Genomic DNA, 13026 nt, shown 5'->3' on the forward strand with positions numbered 1-13026 from the left:
GCCCAAAACGGAAATGAGTTTGACTCGGCTGCTCAGTGGAGAACAACATTATGTTCACAGTAAAAACACAAAATCTTACAGCAAAAATCTTATACAGTTTATATAAGACAAGACTTACAGACAAGTAACTTTTCAGAGATAAAGGAGCTGAATATTGTTAAAAAATTAAAATTTCACTTGCAGATTTTTCACTTTCAATGCGGGGAAAAATGTTTTCTTATAAGTTAAATGATCTGACATTGAAACCAGTAATCTTTTAGATTTTTAAAGATTTATGTACTTAAAACAAATTCCTTTATCTTGCTGAAAAGTTACTTGTATGTTAGTTTGTAGTTTGTTTAAAGGGCACTAAGATATTTCCACTAGAAACTAGACAAAAATGCTTACTAAGATTTTCTGTTTCTGTAGTGTTTATCAAGCTCATAAAAACATTTTTGAAAAATGACAGTGTAGTTTAAAAAATAAGCATGTTTGACAAATAAATCTGCATATTAATGCATGATAAAAAAAACACATAAAAACATAAAATTTTAGCACAAGAGAAATGTTGATTGCACTGAAAATTGTATAAATTTTTATTTTATGGACGTCTTGATAAAATAAAGTAAAACAGAAATAGTACAAGTAATCAAGAAATTTGATTACATTTAAATGAACTAATAAAATATGAGCTAAAAACAAGTTTCATAAAAAAACATTTGTGTCTAAAGTATTAAAAATGTTTTGGAAAATATGATAATTTTTAGAAAAAAAAAATCAGTCTATTGGACAGAGATACCAAAGGTCACAGAAAGGACTGAAGACAGAAAATTAGTTATTACACTGTTCAGTAATGTTGCAAATTGTTTCTATGGTCACAAACGGTGAGCCAGTTTCGAAATTGACCTTTATCCGAGATTTCCAGAAAGCTGCCAGCATTTCCCAACCCAGGATCTTCCACAACAGAATAACTCTTCTGCTGTAATCTGCTCTGCTGAAGTCAGCTGCAGGTCATTTTGCCCCCCGCCGGTTTCACAAAACGACCCGAAGATTGGTCAAAAAAAGGATCTGTTTTATTTCAAATGCTGCTTCCCTGCGAGACGGCAGTTCCTGCAGGTTTCTTGGTGAGCTTAAAGTGGAAAAGAGTTTCGACTGCTGATCTACTGATCATTGTCTTTGTGCTTGGGATTCTGGACAGAATAATTAATTCATAAAGATTTCAGGCTTCATGTGAGTTTTATGTTATTGTGTAGTAGAATAGTAGAAAGTTTCAGATTTTTCTGAGTTTTTTTACGCTTGATAGTCTGGTAGACTCAGTTCAGTTTAAAAAAAAAAAATTGGAACATTTGTTGCATTTTCAGCAGGAGTGGTTCGCTTTCACACTACACTGTGTAAAACAATTCAGACTAATTAAAAAACCTGTCCACCTCCTTGCCTGTGGTGGCGCTGCACCAAGAACCAGTGAACAAAACGGCACAGAAACCTCAGAAGACACCGAGCAAAACTTCCTTCTTCACAAAATGTAAACATAAATGAAATGCTGTCAAAGTTTAGCAGTTTAAGGATTTCTCTTTTAGCTTTGGTAAAAAAATAAAATAAATCCACAAGCCATTTCTCCTGCTAGCGCTAGACTCTTGTTTATTTTGGTTGTATTTACCCAGAATGCCTTGCGCTACAGTCTGTTTCCTGCTTTTGGAGCCATCTGCTTGGTATTCAGATATGCATTCAAACAGCGCTAAAGTTCACGTAAAGTTTTTACCATTGACAAAAAGAGAAACCCTACTGACCGCATTTTATGAAGAAGAAGAAGAAGAATCTTTTCTTCACGGGTTTTTGTGTCATTTCCTTCAGTAGTTCTAAGTGCGGCGCCACCACCAGGTGAGGAGGTGAACAGGTTCTTCACTTGGTTTGGATCCTTTGACACTGTGCAGTGCGTAAGCGAACCGCACCACCTGAAAATGTAACAAATGTTGCAATTTTGCTCCCTAATCCAACCGACTCCACCAGACTGTCAGGAGTGAAAACACCCTAAGAAACTCGTCTTCAAAATTTGACCTTTGCTCACCTTTGGAGCTTGATTTTCCATGTTTCAGAAAACCTCTTGGGAGCCTTGCTACGGATCAAGGAGGTGATCCGGCAGCGGGTGGAAAGCAGTGAGGAGGAAGACGGAGACGAACGTGGAATGACCCAACGCCTCGAAGACATCCTGAAAGAGTCCAGCGGTGAGATGCTGAAATGTTCCCACATTCATCGTCGCTTTCTTAGATTCTGTTTAGGGTTGCAATTAACAGTAAAAAAATGGGCACATTTTGCAAATTTGGCATTTTAGAAATATGTTAAAAGATGTAAATAAACAAATAATTCGGTTCTTGTTTAGATAACAAAATAAACATTTTATTGCCTAAAATGCAATAACATATTATTCCTTTAGCATTCGCTTCATCATTTGTAGCAAAGATTTCATCTGCAGCTAAAGAAATACTTCTAACATCAGCATTAGGAAAGTTCAGCCATTTCTGCTCAACATAAAATAAATAATAATCTGGTGATTATTATTTTTACAGAGTTTTTTTATCTTTACTGCAAAATGTATATATTTTTGTACAGTTTTGGCTTAATTGCAGCTCTTGGGTTTATCAAATGTCCCATACTTAGAGTTGATATTCATCAGTTAACGATGAACGATTACTAAATTAGTTGACAATAATTTTATTAATCAATTCATCTGGATTGATCTGATTGTTTTTATTTAAATGCAAAATGTAATTTTTTTAGCTCGATTAGAGGTCTGAGGCCGTTGTTCTTTCAGCAAATGGCCTTTTTAGATTTTATATGTTTTAGTTAATGATTTATCAATTTACGAAGTTAGTTGATGATTATTTCATTAGTTGATTCATCACGATTAATCTGATTAATCATTTTAGACTATTTTCTGTATTTTAAATCCATATTGTAATTTTTCGGCCTAAGTTCTGACAGTGTTATTTTACCAGTAAATGGCCTTTTGTAGAGTTTATTAATGATTAATCTATTATTAAATATTTTGTTAATCAATTCAACACAATTAATTGTTTCAATTTTTTTTATTATTTTTTTTTTACTTTTAAATGCAAAATGTAATTTTTTTGGCTTACAGCTTTGAGCATATTATTCTTTCAGCAAACAGTCTTTTATCAGTTAATGATTAGTTGATTACTAAATTAATTGACGATTATTTCATTAATCAATCGTTTCAGGACTAGTTCTTTTTTTTAAATGCAAAACATAAATTTCTTGGTTTCACTTACTGTGCTGTTCTTTCGACAATCGGTCTTTTTAAAGTTTATATACGTCAGTTAATAATTTATCAATTACTAAATCAGTTGAAGATTATTTTGTTTAGTGATTCATTACAATTAATTGTTTCAACCCTAGTTTTTTTTTTTTTCACTTTTAAATGCAGAATGTAATTTTTCTTAACTAACTACAGCTCTAAGAGCCCAGTGACATTATTTTGAGTTTATATTTGTCAGTTAAGAATTAATTGATTACTACATTAGCTGTCAATTACTTCATTCATTGATTCTTCACGATTAATCTGATTAATCGTTTTGGCAGCCGCAGTTTTTTTTCCCACTTCTTTCAAAAGTAACATGTAAATTTTTTGCCTAATTAGAGTTGTAGGAGTGTTTGTTTTTTTTAGCTTTTTAGAGTTTACTAGGGATTAATTGATTACTAAATTAGTTGACCATTATTTCAATAACCAATTAATCAGATTAATCGTTGTAGCCCTATTTCTGTTGTTCATCTTCTTTCCTCCTTGCTGACTTTAATTGATGTCGTCTGTCTCATGTAGGTCCCCTAGTCGCTGGGCGGACCAAAGACTTTGTGCAAAGGATTCTGGATGCCAGCGCGAGCGGTCAGAACCAGCGTAAGGAGTCGCTGCAGGGCGGAGATGAGACGGCGGGTTAAACTACCCAGCACCTGTGTTTTTTTTCTCCACTCCCTCCCGTCCCAGCACCCACCTGGCCAAGCACCTCCTCGGCTCTCACATCGGAGTGAGAGCTGAGCGGAGAAGAGGCTGGGAAAGAAGAAACCAACACGGGAGTTTGTTTCCATCCTGCCCTCCTTCAACAGCAGCACCCTGTCGCTGCAGGCTGCACCGCAAACACCACCAGGCTAGAACTGCTGCTGATGTCTTTACTGCGTCCTGTCCGTCTGTGTGTGTGTGTGTGTGTGTGTGTAGGTGTGTGTGTGTGTGTGTGTGTGTGTGTGGGCGTATGTGTAACATACTGCATGAGAGTGTATAGTGCTTCTGTTTCCCTCCCTGTGCTGTATTTGTATCCCATTGTGCCTATGAATAGACATTGCACTGTTTTGTAGATAGTTGTTGGCGGGTGAGTGAGCCGAGGGCAAGGGGGCATCTGAGAGCACAGGAAGCTCAGAAACCAGGAAGTGAGAGGAACCCGGTTCCCGATGAAATCACTCGAGGGACCCGGAAACAGGGGCCCGTTTGTTAAAGAAACCTCTGGAGCTTTAATAAACCCTCGTCTCTCCAAAGTCACTTTTTTTTCAGTTCATCTCCACGGCATCAAAAACGAAAGCAGAGCTAAAAACGAAAGTGACAATGGCACCTTAATTTAAGCTGACCAAAGACAACTGTAACTACTGAAATGCTGAAACATCACAACCGCTCACAGACCAGCCGCGTTGACCCGTCACAAAAAACCGTCAAAATGCTTTGACTCATATTTCTACAATAAGTAACTTTTAAATAAAGTCATTAAAATAATAAAGATGCTAGGGGGACTAGGGAAATAGGGGAAGAAAATAAATAAATAAATTTCAGTTAATGCTAAAAAAAACTGACAGGTTATTTTTACTGTTTTCTCCCCTGTCTTTTTTTCTAACAGCATAAATAAATATCAGTAAATTCAAAAATATAATTAAATGAAGCCTCCATGTGCAATTTAGTAATAAAAATCAGACGTTTATTTGAAATAGGAATATTTTTCAAGAGCTGTATTTGTGGCGCCATCAATTTTGTTCCTTCCAGTTCCCTAAAGAATCAGTAATAAATAATATTTTGCCATCTTTTTATTATCACAGTAGTACCATAAAATATCACCAACCCCTGGATGCAATATTACCAGAATAAAGTTGTTATTGAAGATGTTTGTTTTTGTTTCTGCAAAGTCCTGCTACTGATAATAATTTGATGCTGCTGTTAAAAGATTAAGTGTTTTCTTATTGTACCAAAGTATAACTTAATTTTTTTAAATTTTTTGTAGAAGTTCTCATAAAATGTTTACTTCATTCTCCTAGTGTTACAATCTTATTCTCGTTTACTTCATTCTCAAACTATTTAAAATTTATTGTTATACAATTGTTTTCTTATAATATTACGACTAGAGATGAAAATCTTTCAGTTTCTAGCAATCGACTCATTTCCATTAAAAGTTTTAGGCTTACATTAAATTCAAAAACAATTTTTAATTCAGAATTTTTTATTTTTTTACTAATTTTTGTGAGACTGTTTAAATTATGTGAATAATAAGAAGAAACGCCAGTGCAATCAAGTATAATATTTATTAAATCAACTTTCATCAGTTTATATTTGCACTAAAATAAGTTTGTGCACAAAATTCTGTAACTTAAATTACCAGTTTCAGGTTAGCTTAGCTGCTTAGCTTCTTATTAAATAAATAAAAAATACCAAAGAATTATTTAAAATAAGTACGGCGGTAGAGCGGACGCGTAATGCGATGGTTAGTTTATTTACAAATAGGAGAAACAAAGACGTACAACTGGAACGCATTTTGAGTTTGTCTTTATTGAACGAAGAATAAACAAAGTTAAATACAAAGTTAAATAAATTTGAAACAAAAGCAGCAGAAATAAGTGAACTTATTTCATATTTCTATTCAAATCGATTTTTGAGCGTTTTGAATCGTCTGCACCCCTGATTGTAACTTTATTCTTATAATTATGTATTTTTTTAGCCTGGCTAACTCTGCATTGTATATTTGCTGTAGCTGCCACTGTGAAGCCTGATGCTTCTCCAGTTTATCTGCAGTGGCTCCATTTAAAAGGGACAAAGTCTCCTCACTGCCTCCCCTCGCCCTCTGCTCAACCCCTGGCCTGGTTATGTAGCGCAACTTCCTGAATTGCAATGACCAATAGAGAAAACACTTGTAGATCTAGATAGCAAATAAGTCAATTTTTTTTGGTTTGTTTTTGTCAATGTTTTGATTCTGTTGTTACCTTGGCGACGCGGCAGCCCACTAAGTGGGTGCTGCTCTTGAGGATTTTTGAAATCTGCCTTTGTCTGTGGTCTTCGCTGAAGCTGTAGACCAACCTGTCCAAGCTCTCTAAAAATTATTGGACACACAACAAAAAGAGAAGATAGTCAATAACCCTTTGAATTGCACTGTGGTAAGAGCAAATAAGCACCTTTCAGGAGGGTTTTAAATCCTCGAAAAGAGAAAAAAAAAAAAAAAAAAAGACTTTTTGGCACCTTTCTGCAAAAACAGATATCGATTCAAAGACTTGAAGGTGCCTGCTGCTTCCGAGCAAAACACAGTTTGGGTTTGTCTCAGTATGGTGCTACTATATGATGAAAAACAATGTACAGAAATGCAAATCTAGCATGGAAGCATGAGGCAGTAACTGCTGACTGGGTTTTTGTCCTGCAAGCAGACGCTGTTAGCGGCGGCTTGCTTGCATAATAATGCCTATCTGAAGTGCCTGGAGCTTAAAGCCACAGGGGCCTGTGTTATTACAGCTGATCCTGATTCCTGTAAGCGTTAGAAACCTCACCTGCGACTGCCGCGCCACGCTTAATGCTTCTGAGAAAGGAGAAGGAGCGTCTGGTGTCTCATCGCATGTCGGCCAAAACAGTAAAACAAAAATATTTAATGAAACTTACAGTCTCAGTAACATCACCTCTGGGAAATGGTAGGAAAAACGTTTTCTTCCTGCTTTTTCCCCGCATAGGCATCGCTCCAAAGCTGCTGTGTTCCAACTCGATGTGTTCCCCTCCTGACTGAAAAGCGTGCAGAAACATTTCCCCTCCTGCAGAGCTTGATGTTGGTCATTAGAAAGCTGTGGTGGAGGAGTTCTTTACTGTTTCTGCAGAATACTGCGTTGTATGGAAGGCCCGAAATGCAAATAAGGACCATCTAGATCTAACGGATTTGTTTTTCATTTTTAATTTTTCTCCTTGGATGGAAGCAGAAAAAGTTGAGTGATGTTATGATCAAAGAGTCAAATTTCAAAGTTTTATTTGATATGAAGGGAATTCAAGTTAACGTGGTAACTGGATGGTTGTTTCTGTAATAAAATTACAGGGCTAAAGTAGCAATATTTTGAGAATAAACCAACATGAGAATAAAGTCGCAGTTGAACAATAAAAAAGTTATAATATTATGAGAATAAAACCGAAATAATATAATAATGAAGTCGTAACATTATGACTTTATTCTCGTAATACGGTAACTTTATTCAACCTTGTTCTCATACAATTATATCCTCATAATATTATAAGTTCTTGGAATTTTATTGTTTTAATTTTTTTCTCATTATGTCCCTAATATTTACTAAAACATCTGTATTTATGGCAGAGTTTTAAAGTGCTGCTCAGCCCTCCTGCCACATGGGAGTTTTAAGTTTCAGGTTCCTGATGACTTCATTCACAGGAATCTGCTGCGTGGATTTATATTTATGTGCCAGAACTTTGACAAAGTAATAATAACTTAACTCAAGATGTACACTGTAAAACATTTGGTCTGCATTTAGTTGTGTCTACTATCTTTTACTCTTTAAGTCAAATAAATTGATCCAGTTTTAGATTTTGAACCTAAATGTGATTTTGTGAAAGATAAACTTACAGCAGTAAGTTGTTAACTTTTTATTAATTTTGTCAAAACCTCCAAGAGTTGAATAAACCAGAGTTTTTAGGTTAGCACTTAAAAAAAATTAAAGAAGAAAAAGACAGGAGTGGGAACTATTTCCCAGAATGCTTAGCGGCTTGTTTCTGTATCCTGAGGTGGAAGAGCGTTACATTGATCTGACTCTTGTGTTTTATTGAAGAAAATGTTTATTTTAAAGTTTGAGGATAATGTTCTGTTCACACTGAATGTTTCTGAGCTGAATTCATTGAGATGTTTAATAAAATTCATCATCAGATCAGAAATTTTGTTCATGCAATTTGAAACAAGAAGTTAAATTATTCTAAAGTAAAATAAGTTGTTATTTTAACTTGATAATGTGAGTAAAATAACAGAGAAATGTGGCTCTTTAACGAGATGAAGGCAGTTTTTTTTCTTACATATTGTGAAATAAATGTTTGGTTAAAATTGTAGCATTAAGTTAAAACTCACAATTCAAGATTAATGAACTTAAAAAACAACATATAGAAAACTTGTCTCTTATTAAATCAACTTCATAAACTTTAATTTCAGAGTTAAAACCAAAACAATTTTCTTAAGTTAAATTGCATTTTCAAGGCAGCAGGTGGACTTTCATTTTCAAGTTAAACCACCTTCAAATGTTTTACAGTGTCAACCGTAAACACAGCAGCAGATTTTGTGCATCTGAAGGCGTCATCATGCGGAGGGTTTTTGTCTCACTGACCGTTTCGTAACTTTGAATATCTCTTTAACGGGGAGGAGCCTCAGTTGGCGAGGCTTCTTGTCTGCGCTCACATTCCTCAGCTACTTTTCCTGAAATGTTCCTGTTTATGTGTGACTGAAAAGGAAAGAAAAAAAAAAGAAAAAAGACACAACACTTTCCTGATACTCACATCTGAGCCACAGACTCGCGCTGCAGCTCAGACCTTATTTGGACGGTGACTCTGCAGAAACTGGACAGTTCCTGCTTCCTTGTTGGATGCCACGGTCGGGCAGGGACAGACAGACGTAAACAGTTTGGAAAGCTCAGATTCTCGCATGCATGAGAAAATCAAGTCTGAGTTACATCTCCTAATAATGCTGAGGTGATGGAGAGTGTGAAGCTGTTGAAATCACTCCTACATTTGTTTATATTTGCATAGAAATTTAAGTAAGATCATAGGTGAGGAAACCTGCTGCTGTTTTGTTACTATCAGTGTGTGATCATCCAATAGATGACCAGAGTTGAAGAATTACAGCAAACAAAGTAAAAGACAGCAAGCCTGTCACTGGGTGTTTTTCTAAGTTATAAGCATCTGAACTAAATAACTTCATTTTGTAAAAATCCATGTTAGTTTGTCCTGAAAGCCAAAGCTAACGGCTAGTCTGAGAGTTTTTGTCCAGTCTCAAAAACAAGCAAACCACTTTTTTTCTTTACTATTTAAACCATCGTCATCTTCCCATTGGATGGTTATTTGGAGATGCCAGTGTTTATATACACAGGAAATGGAGTAGAAGGCAGTGTACCACCAGTGATCTTCCTGTGTGAAACATGCACTGAGAACAAAACACATATATACTGAAAAAAATTTAATCTTACCAAGTATTTTTGTCTAGTTTCCAGTGCAAATGTTTTAGAGCATTTAAAATGAGACAAAACTAACTTACAAGTAACTTTTTAGCACAAGATAGGAACTTGTTTCAAGTTCTTTAATATTGATAAAGTTTTAGTTCCACTGCAGATTATTTCACTTGAAACAAAAGATTTTTCTTTCAAGTGAAATAATCTGCAGTTGAACTAAAGCTTTTTCATCAATATTCAAGAATTATTTACTTAAAACAAGCTCCTATGTTGTTCCAAAAAGTTACTTGTAAGTTAGTTTTGTCTTATTTTAAATGCTCTAAGACATTTGCACTGGAAACTAGACAAAAATACTTGGTAAGATTTTTTGTTTTTGCAGTGTAAAATGTTTCTAGTTTTAGAAGAGGCTATTTTATATTTTTACAGTTCCTTACTTTTCTACTAATTTCTTACTTTTACAGGAGAAGCTTTATGAGTTCAGTGTTTCACACAGGAAGATTATTGGTGTTGCACCACCTCCAACCTCTGTTTTCCATGAAGACACTCCTCTTCCTCTCTTCCAATTTGAATGTTGCTGCTCTGAAATGAATGAGATTGGCATTTTTCATCCTCCAGTTTGGATTTACAAATAAAAACACCAAGACAGTGATGTACTCTAAGGGTGCATCCACAGCAGCCATGTTTAATCCACTCTAATCAAATTCCAGTTCATTTGTCTAGAAAGTTCAGTTTGTTTCTGGAGGTGTGAATGAGCAATCAAACTACTGCGGACCAAAAAAGCGAACTCTGGTCCTCCTACAAACCTCAGTCTCGGTTCGACTGAAGTGAACTCTGATGCACTTTAAAAGCACATGTGAATGCTAAGCAGAACCAGAGACCGTTCCAAAAGTAGGAAGCGAACAGTAGCGCAGGGCATTCTGGGTAAATACAACCTAAACAAACCAGAGAGTTCAGCGCTAGCGGGAGAAAGGTTTCATGATCTTTTGCTAAAGACAAAACAGAAATCCTACAACCGCTACTCCATTTTTGTTTACACTTTGTGAAGAAGGAAGTGGCACTCAGTGTCTTCTTCTGAGGTTTTCTTCCAGTGGTTTTTGTGGCAGCGCCCCCACAGACAAAGAGGGGTACAGGTTCTTCAGTTGGTTTTGGAACCACATCAGCTGAAAATGTAAAACATTTAGCTACTTTGGTCCCCAAGCGAACCAAATCTATTGCCTGTCTTTAACAGTCTTTTAACAGAAAATCACCTAAAAAGGTCCTTAGCTCACCTCTGGTTGGACTGATGGCACTGCGGGTGTTTAGCACCAGTAGAGCCAGTGGGCTGAATAGACACATCAGTAAGCTTACACTGGTGGGACGCCACTGACCTCCGGGAGGCTGTCCCCACTTTGCTCCAGCGCTCTTATGATCTCAGACGCTTAGGCTTCTCTGGTTTCAAGGGAGCCCCCCCCCCCCCCCCCACGCTCAGGCTCAGCCTTTGAGCAGGAACCTTTTAATCCGCAGCATCACTTCGGCTCTGACAGCTATGGAGGAGAGCTGCTGCCGCCTGCTGCGCTGGTGGTCCGCAACGCTGTCAGCTTAGACCCACGGCTCCTCATGGCGTCTGCTGAGTTTCATCTCTGTTTCTGGTCATTGCCCTGAAAGCCTTGGCATCTGTTTCTACGTCTTTCTGAAGTCAGATCGCGGCTTTAACACTTTGAACATTTTCTTACTATTACTATTAATAACTCAGGTGAAAGTTTTACATTTTACCCAGTGGCTAATGTTTTGCCATGACGCAGGTAATGCGCCTGCGGAGTAAACAACCATCCTCCACTGCGCAGAGGGAGTCGAGCTGAACAAGATGACTACTCATAATTAATTAATTAATATTAATTAATTAAATATTTGGAAGCGTGGCTAACACGGACTGAACGACTTCATTCAGTTCCTCCAATATAACTATAAAACATAAAATCGACCTCATTGATCAGAACGTCTTCTGTTGGCTGATTGGTCCAGTTTAAATTCTACCGGAAACAATCCAAGTTGATGAGAGAAACTATGACAGTGTGTTAGGCCCATTGTAGATAGAAAACACAAAGTAGCCATTAATTTCCTAGAGAAAAAAAATGTTGAGATCAATTTAAAAATATTTCTAGAAAAAATTTGGACATTTGAATAGTTGAAAATTTGCAAAGCAAAAACTGGTAATTTGCACAAAAATGTGTTGTTGTTGTTGTTGTTGTTTTTTTTCAAAAGTCTAAAAAAATGTAACTTTTGAAACACAAAATTTCCAAAAGTCAAAATTTTTTGACCTCTAAATCTCAGACCTTTTTAAGTTTTGTCTTGCAAATTTCTGAGATTAATCTTTTCTTCTCGTTTCTAGCGAATTTTCACCTTTTGGAGCTCAGAAATGTTTTTGTTTTTTGTAGCAAAACTTCGACTTTTGGTGACATTTCATTGTTTTTTTCCCATAAAACCTTTGAGGACAATCTCAAAATTTGAGATTTTAGCTTAGAAATACAACTTTTTTGTCTATTGACAATGTCCCTAACACATGAAGAAAGATTCGAAACCATGAGAAATGTGTCGGAAAGCAGCTGCTTTTCCGCTTAACTAATAGCTTCTTTAATTGTTCAGTCTTTCAGACATCCTCACACGTTTCTTTCACCTTTCTCACGAGCAACTGCTTGTGAGTTTGTGCTAATTTGTGGCCGGAGTGTTGAAAACGCGGGCGCTCGTCCTGCTTGTTACTGCGCAGGCAGCAGAGGCGCCTCGTGGCTTTAACCAGAACCGAGTCAGTGGTTTCTGTCCAGATGGACCGTGTGACGGCTCGCTGCGAGTGTCCTGCGGAGAGCGAATCATCCCAAAGCCGTTTGGTTGTTGAATCCGTCTGAAAACACACTGAACAGCGGGAGCGAAGGAAAACCAGAGAATTAAACTTACATTCCACTCTGTCATATACTGTACAGCAAACCCCTGTTTGACATTACGCCCTTTGACCTCTGTCTGTCAGTAACCAGTAATACAATATTCCAGTAACACATTGGACCTGCTAACACATTAACCCACCTTTATGTACAACTTGTTCATCAGTAAATAACCTTTAAGAAAATGGTTGAAAGGAAAAAAAAAAAAAGTGCCGTACAAATAGAAGCCTAATATTTTTTGTTCTTGTTTTGTGTGAGTGTACTGTACACCTGTATAATGTATATTTTAATATTTATATGCAGCTGTTGTATTAAAGTATATTTTTAAAATAAAAATCTGGAGTTGGGTTTAATTAATTAAAGTCTGTATTATGTGTTGGAGTTTGAATTTAATTACATTTTAGTGAGAATTTGAGAAGCACCTGAATGTGGGATAATAAAAAAAAGAAATCCTTCTTGACTTGCTAATTTATTTTTAGGAGTTTCAATGTGTGAGACGGAGAGGTGAGAGTGATGAAGAACTGCTTCAAATATTCATCTGGCGCTCAAGAGCGCAGCGCAGCACCTCCTGCAGGTGTGGTGGGGTACTGCACCCGCCTAGTATTTTAATTACAAATAGTAAAACTCTTAGACAATGTTTAGTTGTTTTATTTTAAATGTGGGACATGAAAAATTATCTATTGGA

The 13026-nt window shown here is 36.4% G+C and overlaps 1 protein-coding gene across 4 annotated transcripts in view; it reads left to right on the plus strand.

Moving 5' to 3' along the window:
* Positions 1-7397, plus strand: part of LOC122830277 (CREB3 regulatory factor-like) — a 39112-nt gene extending 31715 nt beyond the window's left edge. For 3 of the 4 annotated variants that reach the window (XM_044115512.1, XM_044115513.1, XM_044115514.1), the window contains 2 exons: positions 2073-2201; positions 3815-7397. In XM_044115512.1, coding sequence (XP_043971447.1) covers positions 2073-2201; positions 3815-3930 — 245 coding nt within the window. In that variant the 3' untranslated portion in view covers positions 3931-7397. The remainder of the gene's footprint in view (positions 1-2072; positions 2202-3814) is intronic. The other variant, XR_006370500.1, reaches the window with a different exon arrangement.
* The last annotated feature ends 5629 nt before the right edge of the window (positions 7398-13026 follow it).

Source organism: Gambusia affinis, linkage group LG04, assembly GCF_019740435.1.
Source record: "Gambusia affinis linkage group LG04, SWU_Gaff_1.0, whole genome shotgun sequence".
NCBI lineage: Eukaryota > Metazoa > Chordata > Actinopteri > Cyprinodontiformes > Poeciliidae > Gambusia > Gambusia affinis.